This window comes from Ammospiza nelsoni, chromosome 1 (genome assembly GCF_027579445.1).
Source record: "Ammospiza nelsoni isolate bAmmNel1 chromosome 1, bAmmNel1.pri, whole genome shotgun sequence".
NCBI lineage: Eukaryota > Metazoa > Chordata > Aves > Passeriformes > Passerellidae > Ammospiza > Ammospiza nelsoni.
The window spans coordinates 75,622,549-75,644,080 of NC_080633.1; the positions used below are offsets into that span (position 1 = coordinate 75,622,549).

The 21,532-nt window shown below is 36.6% G+C and overlaps 1 protein-coding gene across 4 annotated transcripts in view; it reads left to right on the forward strand.

The window, feature by feature from the left end:
- Positions 1–21,532, forward strand: part of CDH10 (cadherin 10) — a 94,527-nt gene that overhangs the window by 28,491 nt on the left and 44,504 nt on the right. For all 4 annotated transcript variants that reach the window (XM_059472307.1, XM_059472315.1, XM_059472325.1 and 1 more), the window contains exon 2: positions 10,701–11,079. In XM_059472307.1, the coding sequence (XP_059328290.1) occupies positions 10,849–11,079 (231 nt within the window). In that variant the 5' untranslated portion in view covers positions 10,701–10,848. The remainder of the gene's footprint in view (positions 1–10,700; positions 11,080–21,532) is intronic.

Genomic DNA, 21,532 nt, shown 5'->3' on the forward strand with positions numbered 1-21,532 from the left:
TTGACCTGTGTCCATCATCAGTTTATCATGTCCATGCTTATATATTCCTTAAGAGCAGATACCCTTTCACAATACCAGTCAAGACACATCCTTTTCATTACTGAGATATGCAAAAAAGGTAATTTTTTTTTATACAATTTGCAGGTTTTGCATTTAATCCCTCTGAAAAAGTAATTTTGAAAAGTGTCACATGCAGCCTGCTGTGTAGTGGTTTAAAGTGAGAACCATTTGGGATGAAGGAGCTCTTCTTGCATACCTCATACAACAGATAGTTTCACATTGCACAGGCAAACAGCAAATATTATATTTCCTGAATTGAAAACACTTCATGATGCTGCAATGTACTACAGATTGTCTAATGTAAGGCACAAAAGGCTACAGACTGTTATAAACTATGCATGTATCTGTTATATTCTTAAGAGATTTCTTGTCATGGTTTGACATTTGTAACAGCTTATGAACAAGCTTATAAAAGAGGATCCATAATTCTGACTCGCTGAAAGGGAAGAAATTTTGATCATTTCCATCCAGCCACAGCAAACAAGTATAATGAATATTTACACTCCTTACAATTTCTTTTTTTTTCCATAATATCAGATCATCATGGTCCAACCCACACCAGTAACCCCATGAGGAGACTTTTGCTTTCCTAGATTAACTGAGAACAATACAAAAAGCCATAGCAGAATTTTAGCATGCTACAATTAAGTAATTGAGCACAAGGTGAAACTTCAGGCACTTTAAGAAACATTTATAGGAAAAAAATCCAAATGCATTGCAAATGTACCTTCCTCTCTTTCAAGATTTTATTTTTCTTCCAAATATGAGTTTTATGAAATTTGTCAATAACTGAATGAATTTTGCAATACTTACACTTTTATTCAAATAAGCTTGGGAAATAAAATAATGTATTCCACAAATTTTCTTAAAATTTGATCCTCTTGTTAATTTCAGCTGTGATTTTTCGTGAGAAATGGTTGCTTCCATTTCTTCCTGACTGCTAAGAAAGAATGTAATCCTTCTGCTATCATCTAATTAGCAGGAATGTGACTATCCATGCTGCAGGCACAGGCACTAACACAAGTTTGAGGAGCCACTGTGTAGACATCAATGAACACTTTATTAAATTACACAGTTTTCTAAGCAGGCACAGTCACTCAATGCCCCAATTCTTTACACTTTAGTGAACTGCCTCTGCTCTCTAAAGCTGTAAGGTTTCAGCCTGAGCTGAAGATATAAACTCCTGATGAGATTAGAGGGAGTTTTTAGATATTTGGCACGCTTCTGTGCTTATTCTATTTCCCGAATAAGGCTTAGAGTTTGCTGGCAGGTGAAAGCATTGGATAGCAAAGGCTAGGAGATTTAAAATTCCACCTGCACTGAAGGAAAAGAATGTATTTCTCTTAACTGTTCAGCATTATTCATTATAATTCACCCTGCTCAGGCAAATTTCATAACAGGGAGAAGGAATAGTCCCCAGGTCTAGATATTCAATGACCTCTCAGGTTTCATTCTTGGCAAAATTAACATGGAATTTTCTGATATTTTTATTTCCTGAAAAGCCATGGTCTGTCAAAGATGAAATGTAAGGAAAAATAAAAAGAAAATAGGGATAGAGGAAGGAAGGAAGGAAGGAAGTGTCGGAAGGAAGGAAGGAAGTGTCGGAAGGAAGGAAGTGTCGGAAGGAAGGAAGGAAGTGTCGGAAGGAAGTGTCGGAAGGAAGTGTCGGAAGGAAGTGTCGGAAGGAAGTGTCGGAAGGAAGGAAGGAAGGAAGTGTCGGAAGGAAGGAAGTGTCGGAAGGAAGGAAGGAAGGAAGGAAGGAAGTGTCGGAAGGAAGGAAGGAAGGAAGTGTCGGAAGGAAGTGTCGGAAGGAAGTGTCGGAAGGAAGTGTCGGAAGGAAGGAAGGAAGGAAGGAAGGAAGGAAGGAAGGAAGGAAGGAAGGAAGGAAGGAAGGAAGGAAGGAAGGAAGGAAGGAAGGAAGGAAGGAAGGAAGGAAGTGTCGGAAGGAAGTGTCGGAAGGAAGTGTCGGAAGGAAGTGTCGGAAGGAAGTGTCGGAAGGAAGGAAGGAAGGAAGGAAGGAAGGAAGGAAGGAAGGAAGGAAGGAAGGAAGGAAGGAAGGAAGGAAGGAAGGAAGGAAGGAAGGAAGGAAGGAAGTGTCGGAAGGAAGTGTCGGAAGGAAGTGTCGGAAGGAAGTGTCGGAAGGAAGGAAGGAAGGAAGGAAGGAAGGAAGGAAGGAAGGAAGGAAGGAAGGAAGGAAGGAAGGAAGGAAGGAAGTGTCGGAAGGAAGGAAGTGTCGGAAGGAAGGAAGGAAGGAAGGAAGGAAGGAAGGAAGGAAGGAAGGAAGGAAGGAAGGAAGGAAGGAAGGAAGGAAGGAAGGAAGTGTCGGAAGGAAGGAAGGAAGGAAGGAAGGAAGGAAGTGTCGGAAGGAAGGAAGGAAGGAAGGAAGTGTCGGAAGGAAGTGTCGGAAGGAAGTGTCGGAAGGAAGTGTCGGAAGGAAGTGTCGGAAGGAAGTGTCGGAAGGAAGTGTCGGAAGGAAGTGTCGGAAGGAAGGAAGGAAGGAAGGAAGGAAGGAAGGAAGGAAGGAAGGAAGGAAGGAAGGAAGGAAGGAAGGAAGGAAGGAAGGAAGGAAGGAAGGAAGGAAGGAAGGAAGGAAGGAAGGAAGGAAGGAAGGAAGGAAGGAAGGGAGGGAGGGAGGGAGGGAGGGAGGGAGGGAGGGAGGGAGGGAGGGAGGGAGGGAGGGAGGGGAGGGAGGGAGGGAAGGAAGGAAGGAAGGATCAAATACTAAAAGCTGTAACTGCTTTGGGATTTCAGTTAGGTTTTATAATACATGAAGCAGAGGACTACCCTCTTTGTAAAAGAAAAATCTCTACTAATAGTAAATATGGATGTTTTAGAAGACAGCATGGCTATAGGTTAAACACAAAGAAGATAATTATTTAGGAAGATATACATGAGATGAATTGGAGGAAGAAAGAGATAAATTCACTATCGGAGAGAGTATAGCAGACAATTTATGGGATAAATGCAACTACAAATTCTTATGGAGGGAAATTCAGAGGACTAGCAGGACCTTCTCTAAACCATGTGTCTAGGACTGTATCATTTGATGTGGAAAAGCATGTTATGCTGGCTGGCAAGCAAGAGAATTTCAGTTGCTCTCAACCCACAAAAGCAAATCTAAAGCCACTTTAAAGATTAAATCAGATAAATGGAAAAGGATGTAGTTGATCTGGAATGAACAATCCATATTCATATAGGAGAATAGGGTGACCAGTGGTTGCAGTGGTCACTGGTAGCAGTGGCACCAGACATAGAAAGATATAATGAAAAGGAATAATGGCATATAAAAAGAAAGGATAGAATTCAATGGGATGAAACGTGAAAATATCTTGAGAAATACTCTGGTCATACCAGCTGGAGGCAGCCCATACCAGAAAGCAGTTTGCTCAGACTGTCCTTCAAATCCTTCAGTCACATCTCATTCCAGCTGCCAGCTATCCCTGCAAATATATAGGAAGCTTTAGTTAACACTTAACCTAAATCACCGTGGCTGTGAATGAAGTAAATTGCTTAGACTATCAGTGTTGGGCATTGAAAATAATTTCTTAATTTCAAGAAGTGGTTCTAAAAACTACAACCATAGCCCTTTCTTCCTTTTGTTTTCTTTCTGTAGACTGGGTAGCTGGGTGTTGTTGTTCTTTCCTTAAAAATAATTTTTTTTCCTTGGTATTTTGTTACTAGCCTGATGTCTAATAATTTGCATGTTATAAATAATTACATGTGTGCTCAAAACTAAATGCTGAATTTACAATGGGGCTGAGTGGAGAGGAAGGACTATTTCATACTTCTTAAAAATAATATTCCTGTCCACATATCTTCTTTCCCATTTTCTTTTTCTTCTTTTTGAAGACAAGTGATAAAAAATCCACTATATGGAAATTGTTCAAAACCATTATACTTCTTATGCATTATATTCTCCAGAACTGTGCCTGGGTAGTTGTTGGGAGGACAGGGTTAAAAGCAGAAGAATGGCAAGGGGGGATGGTAGAATCTCTCAGGTGACCTTGCTTCGGGGAATGCCAGGGTCTGGAGAATAACAATGCAGGACACCTCACATACTACACCTACTGCTGATGATGTCTGTCGGTGGTTTGAGAGATTTGGAGGCAGTCTCACAGACCTGCTTGAGCTCCCTGCTTTGGGAGAGATCAAAGCAAAGATCATAAAAGCCACAGATGAGATCAGAGCATAGTGGTAAACTACAAGTGCACAGGGCCCTGAGAAATGTGTGTAAACAGCAGGGCCGCTGTCCATCAGGGTGGACTGAGCCTGATGGTGCCTGCATTCCCTCCTGGGTCTCTCTGCCCAGTGTTGCTTCAGGATCCTCTGGTTAGCGAGTAACGAAATTATTTTGCTCTTTTCATTTCAGACATGGGTTTGTGGTTGTTCTGGCTGCCTGCCTGTGTCAACTCAACACAGTAGTTTATTGTTATGCTGTGCAACCTCTTATGATCTTTCCACTTTTTTGCTACATCCTGCAAATTTCAGATAGTAGCTTTATTTTTTTTTTTAATACTTTGATTTTCTATCTTTAATTCAGCAGGGAGGGCTTATATACTCTATAAATTTACTAAATTAACTGTATACTTCTTCATCCTTATCATGTAGCAGAGTGCTGAGTAGCTGCCCCATGAAACTTTAACTCAGTATATGCAATGAGATAGGAAAGAGTCATATAGCAGGGAGAGCAGAGTGCCACATGTAATAAAATGCAGTGGGTACCTCACAATTTACAGCACTTATAAAGATTAAAATAACGTTTGCATGTTCACAAGTCACTCACCATTTAGTCACTGCTGCCTGTATAACTTCTCCCCCAAAACTTTATTGACAGTGGTAGATTTAACTATCTATGTAGAAAACTGTTATAATAGTGTGGCACTCTCAATGTCTTACTGTCAGAAAAGTTATATTCACTGTATGTGGAGAGCTAAGATTTATTATTAGCTATTGTTATCCAGATAACCTAATTAACACAAAAAATCCTCATTCATAAACAGTTAAAATTGTTATGCAAAATAACTTAGTAATACCTTCTGCCTTTTCTCTGGTCTTCTGCTCACTCTTTGAATGTCCCACTCTGTCTTATGCCTAAGGGTTCCACTCTTCTGTAAGAAGACAAGGGAGAAGTTTTCATGAGGCACCCAGAGGTTTTTAGAGGGTGGAGGACTATATTCTTCACAGGAGGGGAACTGGGAAGAGTGGGTTTCAATACCTTTTTCCTCTTCAGTTTAACATCAGCTTGGAGTTATCTTTTCCATGTTTTGGATTTTTCTTCACTTAACTATAGTTGTGGACATCCAATTACTGAACTAGCAGTGGAACATAGATTGCATCCTTAACCTTCCACTTTGAATTTAGTATAGTGCATGTTTACTTGTTTTGGGTTTTTTTAATAGCTAGAATTTTTAGTACATAAATATACTTTAAAAAAAGACATAAGGCATGCTTATATATAATCTCCTGTAGCCCAAAAAATCGGCTTCTCTAGCAAAAGTTGTAAAGTTCAGTATTTCTTTTTCCTTTGTTTTCTCTGCTCGTTTTTCAGTACCTTTCTCCCCAAAACACTCCTTTGAATGAAGTAGTTTTGAGGATTAGGAAATATTATTAGTATTAAAAATTATAATAACTTATCCCTGAAATGGTAGTTGTTGGGGTTTTTTTGTGTAGTATTGGACTATGTATATTTAACTCAAATTCCTAAGCAGATTAATGGTTAAAGGACTTCATAAACAAGACTGAATTATAAGGTTCAAAGGTATAACTGACTACTTTGCAAATTCCTGTTATAATTCAATAATTTGAAGTGTGGTCACTGTGGTGTGCAAGGGTTCTGCTAGAAGCTATGAAATAAGCAGCTTATTGACAATTTACCCATTATCTTCTTAGTTCAGAATCAAGCAATTAAATTATGAATTACTTCAGTTGACTTCATTGGGATATAATACATAAAGTAATGAACATAAATCTATAATACAAGGAATGATGAGAGTAGAATCCATTATGAATTGATCATTTGACAGACCTAATTTGTCTGTTTCAAATACTCTTAAAATTCTTTATAAAAATGTATAGTCTTTTTTTCCCTTAAGGGATATCTAACACCAATGGGTTGCACATACAGAAAGATTTGCTGTGTTTTGAGTTACAGGCTGTTGCAAAGCTGTCTTTTTAAACTGCTTGCTTCATCACACTATGCTCCAAAGCACTAGAACTTCTGATTTTGATAGAGATAGCAAATAAATGAACACAACTAAATTACCTGAGCTGAAGGCTCTTTGTGAGGCTCAGTGAAAATACATCTTTTTTGCACTTAGCTGTCCTGTTACTTCTATTTTTACTAGCTTGTTAAATAGTCCTTATTACTTCAAATCTTAGCCAGAGGTTTGAATTTCATTTCTGACACCACAAGCCAGGAACCAGAGTTCTAATGAAATCGAGGCACCTTAGCAAGTTGCCTAAGTCAAGGAAGAACCAAAATGTAGCAGTGGCACCAGACATTATGGAATTGTGGCTCATGGCTGATGGCCATAGGAACTTTGGCACTAGGCTGAAGGCGGGAGGAACTATGATACAAGGTCTGGAAACTGTGTTGGTAGCTCTCTACCAGTGGCTGGAGAGTGCCCAAAAATTTGGTGAAGTAAGACAGAAAGTAAGAAAAGTTTCTCACTGTGGCTCTGTATAAGAATAGCACTGTTGGCATCAGCTCTGCAGAGCAAGTGCAAAACAAGAACAAAATATGCTCTGCTTGCTTCCAGTATAATAAAATTAAATATTATTCTCCTCATGAGATTCTAACACAATTTAATCTAATTTTTCAGAAAGCATCTTCAGTTCCAAAAATTTCTTTCTTTTGTACAAACATAGCAAAAAGGATTGAAAGACAAGATGAGAGCTGTGAGTGGCTCCCAGCTGAAAAAGAAATGGGGAAACAGGATATTGCATAAATATCTTTCCTTAAACAAGCTTTTTGAAATGTCACATAATTAAAACTCAGTTCAAGTTTGACCAAGGTCAAATACAGAACAAAATTCTTAAATGGTAGGTATCCCAAGTAAAATTGTTATTGTTCAAATTTGCTCCTCAGAAGAGAAATTTACTTAAATTTCTTTATTAAAAAATAAACACAGTCTTTTGATCTGTATTAAATTTTCTATTTTAAATTTGGTTCTGCTGAATTCCAGAAGGAACTATATATGAATACCAAAAAACAGACAAAACTAGGACAGAACTTAATCTAGAAATGAAATCCCTAGTGTAAAAGTTCTGTCTCCTGAACCAGTAAGTGGAACTTGGACACATGCATCAGTTAAAAGCATTCAAGGCCCATCTTATACAGATGTTGTCTTATGAGTTTCAAATGGCATGAAGTATGTTTTAGTATTGGAGGGAGGGGTTGAATGAATGAGAAGGAATATATAGTGTTTTTTAAATTTTGTAGAAGTTGAAAATCACATGAATACATTTTGAGCAGCATTAAAACATTTTTTTCTAAGTTCTGAGAGATATAGAAGTGATAAACCTATGGAAAGTACTGCCTAATGGTTTTTAAACCGTTACCTGAAAGCTAATGATGATAGAAATTGTTCCAAGAAAACTCATTAGAAATAATACAAATCCACAAACCTGTATAAACAAGATCACAGTTGGGAACAATGTTCTTCTGTAGTAATTTACTGTAATTTAGAAGGATACAACACAAAAATATGGGAATTACACGGGAGGATATTACACAGAAATTGGACATATCTGATAGATTTTAAAAGCTGTAATTTTTTTTCCTTTTTTTCTCTTCTATTGTGACAAAAATTCTAGAAGTGATCATCTGGAGAAAGAGGTAGAGAGAGATTTGATGAGAAAGATTGGTGAAACAGTTTAATTTAAAACTATTTAAAGCGATTTTAAACTCTTTAAATTCTTTTAAAAATAAATACTTTAGGCCAGCAAAGCTATTTAAACTCTTCTGAGTTCTCAAACCCTCCCCTAAGCTGAATTTTTTTTTCAAAAGTTTGACAGTTTTCCATCTTGTTTTCCAGGGAATTAAAAAGAAACAAAAAAACAACCACACAAACAACGAACAAAACCCCTAAACACCAAAAAAGCAAACAGACGAAAAATGTTTCTTCCTCCATTCACTCTTCCAGCACAGAATCCAGATATGCAATCTAATACAGAACTCAGATTGCTTTTTACTTTCTGTAGCTATGGATTAAAAGGTTTCCTTCATCTAATTGTCTTCAAATTTTACCTTTATACAATGCCTTTTATTAGTTTAGTCTGTTTTTTTCTTTTTCGCTAGCTCATTTTTAAAGGTAAATGTTATTACTTTAGAGCAGACTACTATCAAGCTCATCACATTTAAAGCAGGAAACTGAACTCAAACAGGGCTCTCAAAGGAGAGAAAAGTCCTTGCTGGTATGTACATCCATTAAGCAGCTGTGCTTGCCAAGTACATTAGCTACTTTTGTGAGTTTAACAATTTTCATCTGAGCTTTCATTCTGCTGACCTAATTTAACAAGAAGGAAATTCAATAACAACCCCTAATATTGAAGCATTATTTCCCAAGAGGCATTTAACAACACTTCTACATCAAATAATAATGTGTGGATAATGGAATATATATACTGAGGGCAACAAGAAAGTGAAAAAAGGGAAAAAGAGAAAGGAAACACTCCCCTCCCACACACACACACACACACACACAAAAAAAGAGAGTGAGAGAAGAAAATTCTATATACCCTTTTCAAAAACCCACTAGTTTTCAAAATTTTAGGGAAATTGAGAGAGAGAATTTCAACTTTGAATTTTTTAAGGTCTTTGAAAAAAAAATTTCTAATTATCGTGGAATAAATCATTGCCCTCTTCTCTCACTTAGTTTACTTTTGTCTTAAAAGAACGCAAGTATGAGTTATGGTAAATTATTTCCAAGGTGGGGGACCTCCAGTTTGTACATGCTCATATAATTCAACATATGTAGCATATTCATCATTAGTAACTTATATTAGAAATTATTGTTCTGTGTATTAATCAAAGTTCACAAATGAGGTAAATGTCAAAGTTTTAGGAGAAAGGGAAAAGGGGTAAACAAAACTATACATAACTTGGTGTTTGCTTTGACCTATGGAAATGTGTATCTGTGAGTTACTGAGAACAAGGCTGGGGCCAAAATCCTTAACAGCAGTGGCTTTGAGAAGTTGTTTGCACTTCCAAATGCTGGGAAAGAGGGAAGAATGTTCTCCTGAGTGAATATAACTTGAAGACAATAACTGGTTCCTGAAAAATATCTGTTCAGTTGTTAACATGCCTGCCCACAGACACACAGGTTTTAAACTATATCACTATATTTCATAGTGTACCCACTTTAAAAATCCTGACATTTTATTATAAGCTCTTTTAATCAACAGAGGTTTACTAGAAATAGTTTGAGTAACACATCAATATCAAACTGAAATACAGGAAGAATTTCTGAAGTGTTTACATAGCTCTTCTTTGAAAAATAAAAATATTTAAGATAATAGTGAAATATAGTGTAAATTATATTTATAGTGTAAAGTTATTGAAAGAAGAGCACATCGCTGACCTATTAAAATCAGCAAAGAGGAGAAAAAAGAACCCAAGCTGGTTACTATTTGAGTTTTTTGCCACTTGTGGAAGAATATTCAACCATCATTGTTTTTTATGGGTATGTTAGGAAGAATAGCAAAACCACCCTGATTAACGTTTGCAGAAACTACACCCTATTAAGATGAAAAGTCAAAGGTTATTATTGTTTACTGTAGGAAACAATTACAAAATGATCTCACTAACAAAAACTGCTATTCTTTAAATGCTGGTATAGAAGTAAAGTGAAAAGAACTTGACTGAATTTCTCTTGCTGGAAGAACATCTCATGATTCTGTTAGATGAAGGAAGAAATAAAATAAAGCAAAGTGAAAAAAACAAAAGTGGAGACAAATAAAGGGTCTGTTGGGAGAGGCTTGCCTTCTCCCTGCAATATCATTTCCTACAATGAGATTAAATTCAGTATTTCAGGATAGTTGGAAAACAGGCAGTCATATTTTTAAAAATGTTTCCTACATTTTAACGCTGAGCTCGTATCACTCTATATTGCAAGACCATCTCAAGAACTTTTTCTGTTAAAAAGTTTCCTTTGTACCATGTTGTAGTTCTTCTGATGCATATATTTCCTTTTACCATTTAAAATGCCCTGGAGAACTGGTGTTGTACCATTTGTAATTTCCAGAACTACTTTGTGTTAGAGTTTCATGTCTCTTGATACTAAGATTAATAAAACACTGAAATTCTTGTAAATGAAATTGGGTGGAAAACATTTGAAGCAAAGACAGCAGTATTTAATGTGTAAGTTTCAGCAATATTTATCCACCAGTCTAAATAAAGAACACTCTTAGAAGTTTTGATTTTTTTTTAAATTGCACTCTTACTTTTTTTAAGGAAGTATTCTTACAGCAGCTACCTGATAGATTCAGCGTTCCCCCTACATGGATAACCTTTATATTTCTGACAAGATTGCTTTCTATGTCATCATGTTTTGTATGTGAAGGGTACAGTAGCAGTGGTGTTGGACGCTAAGGAGTGAATGCATTTCAACTTACATTGTCTCTTCGCTCTTTACTTTCAGGATTTGGTTACTGTATACAGTTCAGAGATGAGCTGCTGGAAACTGCTTGGCTGCATCAGAAACTAGATACATAAAAAAGCAAGCTAGGAGAAGCAGGACTTCACGCTCCACTGCCGACCGGCTTGAAGAGCATCAGCAGTGGAGAACTATGACAATACAGCAAGTCCTATTACTTCTGCTGCTCTGGATGTGGCTGCCACATCCCTGCCATACAGAAATGCTCTTCAGAAGGACTCCTGATCTCAGACCCAGAAGCTTTGGTGGACGTGCTTTAGGGAATGATGGGAAAACAATTCACCGCCAGAAGCGAGGCTGGATGTGGAACCAGTTTTTTCTTTTAGAGGAGTACACAGGATCTGATTATCAGTATGTAGGCAAGGTAGGTTTCTCATAAGGTTTTCTGTATAATTTTCAAGCACTTTTATCTTTCCACAGCCTTACATTCTATGTTTTATTCTAATGTGTAAGAAACATATTTCCAAGAAACAGATATACTGTTTCTCCTATTAGAATGACTAACCTAACGTTGCTAGTTAGAGCTACTGAGAAATACTTGAAGGAAACAAATGAAAATATTTTTGACAGATTTGTTTGTTTAAGGACATCATACCTACCAGCAGCCCACTCAGTATGTCTTCATTATCAAAGCATAATACTATATAAATCATTATAAAATAATTTTCCAACTCTCTCTCTGAATATTTCATGTTTCATAGGAGATATTGCATTCTTTTCCTATTGCATTTCTTTTTCTGCTCATGTTTGAGGAATGCAGCCTATTTTGAAGAAAAAAAATATTCTTCCTCTTTACCTCTCCCTGAAAATCAATTAATTGCATGGAGTAAAGTATATTTGCAAACCATGTGATAGAAATCATGTGGTTAGGAAGTGAACTGCAAAAGAAGACAGCAGACTGGTACATGTGACTGTGTAGATTACTAGAGGTATACATAAATGACACTGGAATTGTCCTTTAAATAATTTTCTGTTGAAGTTTAGGTTTTCCCAAGCAATTTATTGAAAAATATATAATGCATAGTGCCACAATAACATTCAGTCATGTACAAGTTGTTAATTCAAAGTGGTAATTGTCTTGAAAATGAAATTTAGTGTCGGCAGTAGTGGGTAGAACTTAACACCAATGATTGGTTCTAAACAAAGAAATTCAGTTTTCTATAAAGCAGATTTTGAGTATTTACATGGTTTTGAACTTGAAAAATACCACAGTGATGTACTGACTTTTTTAAAATCATTGACTCACAGAGCAGCTAAGATTTTAAGGCATGTTCGGAAATCAACTAGTTCAAACCCCATGCTCAAAGCAGAGTAAGCTTGATTTTCCTCATGACTATGTCTTGTCAGATTTTAAATAGCTGCAAAGGTAGAGACTTCACAATCTCACCAGGCAAACTATTCAATGTTTGACCATCCACTCAGTAAAAGATTTGTTCCTATATTTGAAGGGAATTTCTTGCATATCACATTGTGCCTATTGTCTCTTGTCATGTCACTGAGCACCATTGAAAAGAAACTGGGCCTGTCTCCCTCACTTCTTCCCCACAAGAATTTTATACATTATTAAAGTCTGTGCTGAGCCTTCTCTTCTCCAGGCTGAGCAATCTCAGCTCTCCTCATATGAAAAATGCCCAAATTCCCTACTCAACTTTCTGGCTGTTTCCTGGAGTCCACTCCAGTAGTTCTGTACCTCTCTTCACATGGGGAGCCCAGACCTTGGCACAAAAGTACAGATTTATCTCATGGAGGCAGAACAATCATCTCTCTTCATCTCCAGGTGATCTCTTCCAAATGGAGCCCAGGGTGCTGATGACCACTGCTGCAAGGACACATTTCTAGCTCCTGGCCAGCTTGCTGCTCAGGAGGACCCCAAGGTCACTCTGCAAAACTCCTGTCCAGCCAGCTGGGCCCCAGCATGTACTGCTGCATGGGAGCATTGTATTATAAAATATTTCTTAGAAGAATTAAGGACACTGGAGGATTTGTGGAAAGAAATGCTTATTAAAACTTATGAAATTTAAACAGTAAGTAAAAATTTAAGAGTGCAGGCTTATGAATGTAAGCCATTTTTTATTTGTTGCCTTGAGTCTGTAGTATTAGCACTAGCATTTAAATACTGCAGCCATTTCCAAAGCATGTTGAGTCTTGTAAATAGTCCCTATGTTTATTTCATCCAGTTCTCAAGTGTAAAGTCATGACTCCCAAGTGTTCTTAAGCAAGTGGACCAGTTGCTCAGTCTGTGTCAGGTGTATAGTTTCTGAAAATTGACCTTACCCACAAATTAAGAAGGGTAACGGTATCAAAACTTTTTACTATTACATTGAAAGTATATTGCTTACAACCGTCCTAGGAAATAAACAGCTTTCCAGGGCACCCAGAACTTCGTATGTAAGGACCTCCAGAAGCATACTGATTACTTTTTTCCTATTGTACTATTTTTTAACATTTATGTTTTCCAATCATGAAGAGGAAGTGGTGTTACTTAAAATTTTTCTTCCAATCATAAATAATTGAAGGAAAACTCTTTAGAAAAGAAAGGGTTAACATTTTTAGACTTAACTCACCTCCATTAGAAAAGCTGCTGATAAACATTGAACTACTTTGGCTGAGAGAAAATAAGTGTTTGCAAAACTGAAGTGGTAAGTAAAGATAAGTAAAATGATGGATTAAGAGTACAGCACTGAGAAGAAACTTGATGAGCTGTTAAGACAGTCCTTTCATCTAGTTTGTTCTGCTTAGAATAAAAGAGTTGTTAATTTTCAAAAGCAAATTTAAAATTTAACAGTATATAAAATTGCCCAGTAGTAATTTTGTGACAAATTTTGGAAAAGGGTTGAAAACACATATAAAATTAAGAGTATCATAGCATAGTACTTGTTCAGAGAGAATTTTATACAAAAAAAAGCTAATAGAAAGAGATATCATTATATGTGGAATAAAAATGTGATTGTTACATTAATAATGCTTTATTCTGATAGTCCAAAATCTCAAATGATTAGGTAAATAAACAATTACTGATGAAAATTTTTCTGTATAAATTTTATAGTATCTATCTCCTTTCTCTTATTTTTGCACTTACCTTTCCAATGGCCATCTCAGTTCTATACTCAAAATATTTCTGGATGTTTCCTTTTACCTCATTTTATCCAGAGCCAAAATTATTTTGATAGGTGACATGAAATGCCAACTTTAATGTTAATTTCTCTGCAGCATGTTTACAGTTGGAAATTTTGGGAGATAATAAGAGAACTCAATGATTCATGGCCAAGGACTACGAGAGAATTTTTGTGCAATGCCAGTGGACGAATCAGCATAACTTCCAAAGCTGATTCATCTGGGTTTATGGTTTACATCTTTTGCTTCCTGATCTCAGCACTGATATATTTTTTCTTGTTTCATAACCTGCATCTTAATATCTGTCAGGGAAACTTCATAACTGGTGAATATGAAACAAGTGTCCACAATTCACAATGCAATTTTTGCATTCATTTATTCACTGTTTGGGTCATCTTGAAAATGTTCAACTACAATAATGCGATGGAAATGGTGTTCATTGAATTAATGGGATACAAAATCCCGTAACAACTGAAACATGCCTTCATGAATCTGTGTGAAATGGTGGCAGAGTACATATTGGCTGGTTATGGACATTCCCTGGTTTCTTTAGATCAATATTTTTTATTATCACAAGAAAGAGGATGGTCATCCTTTCCTTCATGTAATACAGAGAATCCTTAAAACAGAAATCAAAATTATGTAAGTGATTTTTGTATATGCAGAACCTCAAATAATAATTACAGCTGTATTTCTACTAAAGGTTGAAGTCATAAAGAACAGCCATGTGGAAAAGCAAACCTCTCTCTCTCTCTCTCTATATATATATATATGTTATACAATTTGTCTTTGAGGTATCTTTACTAAAGAAAGAAGAAAATCTAAAGAAATTTGGAAGAAATTTCTTACTAGAAGAAAATCTGAGCAAAAAATGGTCCTCCCAGTTTCAGCTAAACAATGCAGGAATGTTCTAAAGGAAGTGTAAACCTCATGTCAGAAAACCACTTCATTAATATTATGGAAAGTTGATTCATAATTTTTATTTCTTTTCTTAGTATACAGTTTCAAGGCGCATTTATTGTTTTTCAAATTAAGTGCTGAAATTATAATGCAATTTCAAACCTGTTCAAAAAAACTTCAATTTACTTTGAGCATATCCAGAAAAAACCATGCTTTTAAAACAAAACTTTATTTTCTAGTAGTTGTCACCTAAAGGAAGCACTACTGTATACCAACAATATCTTAGTACAGGGTCATTAAAAAATAAATTTACAAATAAGTTCTGTATCCATATTAAAGTTCACTTCCCCTTTTATTATCTCAACAGATCTTGTCAATTGTTTATTTTTGCAGATATTCTCTCAACTAAGTTTTCTGAGATAGATATTGACTTTTTCCAGCAATTTCCATTACCGTAGTTTTATTGCATAAATGATCCACTGACACAAATATTTCAGCACTTTGAGAGACTGAAGTTCTTAGTAACACTGCAGTGCCTTTTTAGTATCTCAAGGGATAATTTATCATATATTTGCACATAAATGTATATAATATGTGTGTGTGTCATATTAGAACTGTTGGCAGAAAGGATTATCCTGGCAGTATTCACTTTCACGTGCTTGTAATGTAGTCATTATCTTTGATGGTGTAAAGAGCAGAACATGTCAACCTCACTTAGCTCCTTTCACTTCGAGAATCCCAACCCAGACATGATTCTGAGGGAAAGACTTAGCAAGCTGTGTGTGCATGACACATTTCCAGGAGCTGCAGTTACAGTTTCAGTAACTGTCTATAGACACTACGGATGATGTGCCACATAACAGTCAGGAAGACGTAAGGCAGGGAAGCCGCAGGTGTTGCTTGTATTTTTCTTTCTGATGAAGCAGCTACGAAAAGTACTGGTTTGAAGACGGGAGCACAAAATATCATGTTTTGATTTCAAAGGTTTCATCATCAGGTGTGACACATACAATAAATGGTCCCAATGAAGTGATGTTATTGTAGTGGTAAGGTGACAACTTACCAAACCCTTTTAAAAATCTCTGCATTTTGATTTCTGAAGAGGATTTCTACCATACTTCTTTCTTTTTTGAAGATTTTTGCTGCCATGAGAGAGTAGTGTTTTGAATTGCAAGTGCTAATGGGCAGGCTTAATATTTGGTGTGAAGATCTGACTGAGAGATGTAAAATGCCTTTTCTTTCAGGTGACGGTAATCAGCTCTGTGGCGCTGAAGTTCTGTAAAGGTTGAATTTTCAGCTAGAGCAGATTCTCATGACAGAGATCAATAAAAAAAATGGAAAGGGATGGAAGATATTCTACAAACTGAATAAATGAATAGTGATCTGTCAAGGTGAAAGAGGGCAGCTAGTCCTTTAACAGTTTCCAAGTGAGGTGTTTTTGGTACAATTCCACTAGAAGCAAAGCCCAAGTTATTCACAGCTGTGTATCTTCAAAAACTTTATCTTATTGAAGATACTGCAGTGTGGTGGAATTGATATTTGAGACACAAGAACATTTAGAAATTTATTTCTTTCTCAGCAAGACTTAAAATACAGAATGTGAAGAGGGTTATTTAAGGCACCAATTCATTTCAAGCGTATGAAAGATTGCTTTTGGGGGTACATGTGTGGCCTCCTAGAAATTTAAGAACAGGTCAACAGTGTCAGAGTGTGATATTGTTTTCCCATAATATCAGAGACATCAAAAGCTTCCTGTAGGATTGTCCTGAAGGCTGATTGATTCTCAGTGAGTCTGGGAAAGGTTAATTCTCAAAGTCTGTTCAGTCTCAGCTTAGTGGAAGTTTATGATTAAAACTGCTTAGATTCATCACTTACTCTAAATCGTTAGTGTGCAGAGGGTTGGTATTTTCTGTTTGCAAAAGGATTATTCCTTTGGAAACCTCAGTGTATGCTGGAGGCTCTGATTTCTTGCTTCAGGAAACAGCAGCAGAAGGTGCTGGTGGCAAAGAGCTATCCAGGCTGAATACTGAAGTTTTATTCTCATAAATAATGAATTGTTTGTTAGCTACTGTTCTGGATGTACCCCTGCAAGACACTGGGTTTTGCTGGATGATACAGAATGCAATGGGTAACTGTTGAAGGCAAAGTCTTTGTAGTGTCCACAAGTCTTTTGGTGATGACCAAAAGGGCCACAGTTCCTATGTGCCTGAATTTGAAGCCAAATATATTTGTTCAAAGACTGTGGCTTCACAGCCTTGGACAGATGTCTGTGCGTGTAAATTTCTTTAAAGTGTTGTCTGCTTAGAAGAAAAGAGAGGTTAAGTAATTTGAGTAGGGTATACTGAGGGCATACTTCCTTACCCAGCTGCTTAAGGGGACGATTCCCAGTGTCCAAATTATCTGATTATTTTTTTGCTCAGATGTGCCCCACACTTTAAATGAAAGACCTCCCAGTTCCTTTCTTTTTAGCCAGTGAGTTTTTTAAGTTGATGGGTCATGATGTCCCCCCTGGCCAGAATGACCTTTTACCCAATCAAAGCTGATTCAGCACAGTTGCAGCTTTGGCTTTCCTTAGAGTCCATAGATTCTGTATTCTTTGTATCCAATATTAATGATGTGTTCTTCTCCTTCAGTTTCTTTTAACCTCCCCCTGCATCTGAGGAAACACCCAGAAAATAGTATGACCTTTATCGTATCCCAAGTTCCTGCTATGGGGCCTTCTCTTATAGTTCAATTTCTGGGTATCCATGGAAGGATGTTTGGGTGGGCCTAGGTGTTCATTAGTGGTCACAGATGCCATCTGCCCCATAGCTTGGGGTGGTCTTTGTTTGACCAGTGATACATGTACGAGCAGTTGCTTTACACAGTTTGCCAGAGCATGAATTTTTGCCTGGATGCATTAACCAGGATGAGCTAGCCAGACCTCACCTATGTGAGGCCTGGGGTTCATGCCATCCTGCTGCTCCATTCTGTTCTTATCTCATGGCAAAGTCCTTCTGTGGGATGAGCAGGGTTCAAAACAGGCAACTGTGCTCTTCAACTCCTTGCAATTCCAAAAAGAGAAGCAAAGCAAAATACATAGAAAAAGAACAGTAAGACACTAAATTGCTTAGGTAGACATATCTATATCTCAGGTAGATACATGTAAATGTGCTTTCACTCAATAGCTTGAAATTAAACACTAAGCATAGTAGAGAACCTCTTTCACTTCCGTGGGTAGTTTGGGGCATAGTTTGCATAGTTTTAAAGGTCATGATAACTAAAGGAGTTACAGTCAAAGAAGTGGGATATCATCTGTGAAATTATATGCTCAACTTTCAAGCAAATACTAATTTTACAATCTGTTCTTATATGTCTTTGGCCTCTATAGGACCTTAAGTATTTTACTTACCAAATTTAACAATTTTAATGGTTTTGGAATCTGCAATGGATCTTTACAGAAAACAAGGTGGTTTTATTTTTTTTCCCCTCTTAAGGAAAACTAACTAAAACTGAATGTAGGAGGTGCAAAATAGAGGAAGATACTAATGGAAATTTCAAGTTCTACTGAAAAAAGTTATGAATCAATTGAAAATAAAATGAACTTAATTGTTCTTCCTGACCAAGATGACCCTTTGCAGGCAATTTAAAGCTTTCTGTTTCAAGCACAGCTTTTGCTTGCTAAGACCGATATGTTGAACTTTTGAGGTAAAGCACTAAAAAGTATTTCTTGTTTGCTGTCATGTGTCAGGAGCGGGACAGCCCTGGCACTGCCCCAGCTCTGCACAGGGAGTGCAGGGCAGAGCCCCCAGAGCCCCCAGTGCTGCCCCTGCCACTGAGCAGGCGCTTGCCCCATATATGGTAACACGCTTAGCGCACGTATGTTAAAACAGCTTTTTATTATTTCCTTGTCCATGTGTCAGTAGTTCTCAGTATTGCAGAATTACATGCTATGTTCATACTTAATCTGCTATGAGTGCTTCACAAATGCCACTTTCCAAACAGTGTGGGTGTTTCACTTCATGTATTTCCGAGTCCATCCATCTAATTGCTTTCAAGTGCTCCAGCCTTATGTAAATACTTTGCAAGTCTACTTATAAACTAATGCAAATATGAGTAGGGACAAGTAGCTGAATATTTTTTCCTCCTCTTCTGTCAAGTTAATGGAAGCTACTTGTCTAATGTTATTGAGTGCTTTGATGTGGCATGATAAATGCAAAACACTGGGAATGTATGAATCATAGAACCACAGAATCTACTGAACTGGAAAGGACCCACAAGGATTGAGTTCCATTCCTGGCCCTGCACAGAACCCCAAGAATGACAACATGTGCCTGAGAGCATTGTCCAGTGTTTCTTGAATTCTGGCAAGCTAGCTTTACCTAAATAATTTAATGAAAACTATCTATTTTGACACAAGAGTGAATAATATTATTTGACTTCTCTATTTTTCTTTTGCACATTGATACTTGAGTCCAAGCCATTTATCAATCTGATTAGAACTGGTAAATGAGCCTGAGGAGTAAATACAGTTCTGCTAGTCATGGAGGTAGGTTTCCTGAAACTGCTTTTCTCAGTATCTGAGAAAACTATTTTTAAATGGTAGATTTTGAATTTATTTTAGTAATCCCAGTAGCAGTAATCTGCCATTTTGAAAATAATTTATGAAATAGATAATTCTCATCTGTGTAAGCACAAAGTGAAATAACATCTAACAGTTGTCAGGAATATTTAGAAGGAAGATAGTCTAAATTACGGGCATACTTCCAGCAGGTGTAAAATCACCAATAGGATACATTTTGCTGTCTTTATGAAGAACACCTATAGCTCTCTTGGTGGTTTTCATTTAGAGTTTGTATCTGATTATACATTGTACTTAAAACAACATCATGCTTCAAAATAGTATAAGAAACTGAGAAATAGTTTAATCTGAACTCTCCAGTTCCTTTCAGTTCAATTTATCTTTCTGTTTTAGAATTTTATGTGCTTGTCACAAAAAAAGATAGTTCAAAAGGGAAAGAACTGATAAAACTGAACTGATTTATATTCAAAGCCACGACTCAGGAAAAGTAGAGTCTGCTTCATCACAGTACATTCATTCACTCAAGGAATTAAAAACCATAATATAAAAGAGAGCATTACAAATTTTTGACCTATACCTTATTTGAAATTATAAATGTGTAAATAGCCAATCGTTACAGCAGCAATTCAAAGGCTGATTCTCCTTAGGGGCTTTTTTTTTTTTTTTCCTTCTCTTGATTTTTTTTTGTTAAATCAGATGCAGATGACCTTTTAAATATCCTGTATACACAGATAGCAAGGAAGATCTGGGAGTAATACTGTGGAAAAATTGGTGACTTGCAACAAAATACCCATGAGGGAGAGAGTTCTAAGAAGTTAAAAGTTGATGTTTACCCTTTTAAAATATCTTCCTGCTAGAAGGTTTTCCTTATATTTATGAGTGGTTTTGCCTTTGAAGATAATTAAAATAAGCTGAAGCAAAAAGAATGCAATGGTAAGTTCTTCCAAAGTTTCTGATACCTTTTGTTTTGAGGCAGTAAGTATCTGAAGTCCCAGAAGACAGAGTAGGATTTGCTTGCAGGAGTAAACAAACATCATTGTCGAACTCATCAGTGTTACTTTCTCAAAGAGTTATTTCTGATTCCTGAGTTTTTTCAACAGCTATTTACTTCAGAGCATTAAAGGAGGACAGGACCACTGAGGGAAAAAATTACCCTTTAATTTTACAATATTTTTGTCTGTAGTAATTTTAAATATATAACCCTAGATGAGTTCCTAATCTCTTCAAGCCTGAGAACAGAAGCTGTCTTGTTTTTGTTTCAAAAATTGAATTCACAGACCATCCAAATTCTTGACAGGCAGGTACAAAGGTACCTTACACATCTGAACACATGTCAGAGCTTAGAAAATTATTAGTGAATAGTTAGGAGGCTTGGTATCCTAAAAAGGCATGCATAAACAGATTTATGCAAAGAGCTAGGTGGAAAATATGTGCTGAACAAAGAAAGAGAATGTTCTGGGATATAAATGGTGTTTTAGTTTTTAAAACTAAGAAGTTACAAAGATTGCCACTCAGAGGACTGGGAATGTAAAATTTGAGTGGGAAAAGACTGCATACTTGCAAGAACATGTAACAGCTGAAGAAAAGCTTGGTGCTCAACAACAATTCTGATCGTCTCTCCTGTTCCCCTTATCAACCGTGTAGAAAATCCTTGCTTCTTCATATTGGCTGTGCCTTTCATCTGTTTCCTAGATCTCTGGTCCAAAGTCCAGTTATGCTACCTGGATTTAAAATTATTGTCTTACACACAATGCATACCTATAGGAAATTAACTTTTCTGGTGATATTTTTATTTAGGCAGTAGTGTAGATGCTCTCCCTGCCTCTGAAATTGTATTCCTTCAGTCCTGTCTTTCCTTTCAACTTGCCTAAATGTGTGGATCAAAGCAGTTGTGGGGGAAGACATAAGAAAATTAAGCTTACTCTTGGTGTAAAGTTAGGAGTAATCATACTGTCCTTCACTGCCCGTGTTTTGGTAATCTGAGGTTTTTTTCAGGTTCCTCTTGGGTTGTTGGTTTGGGGTTTTTTTGTGTTTTTTTTTTTTTTTTTCTGGTTGAGAATGTTTGTACTTTCTTAATAATTCTCCAGTGAATGACATTTATTAACACAACAGGAAACAGAGATTGGAATGACGATTTTTAGAATATTTCTGGGTGAAACTGGTGGCAAAAAGAAGTACAAAGACAAACAGAAACCCACAGAAAAACCTACTTTCTGGAAATTTTGGAAGACTGCATGATGCA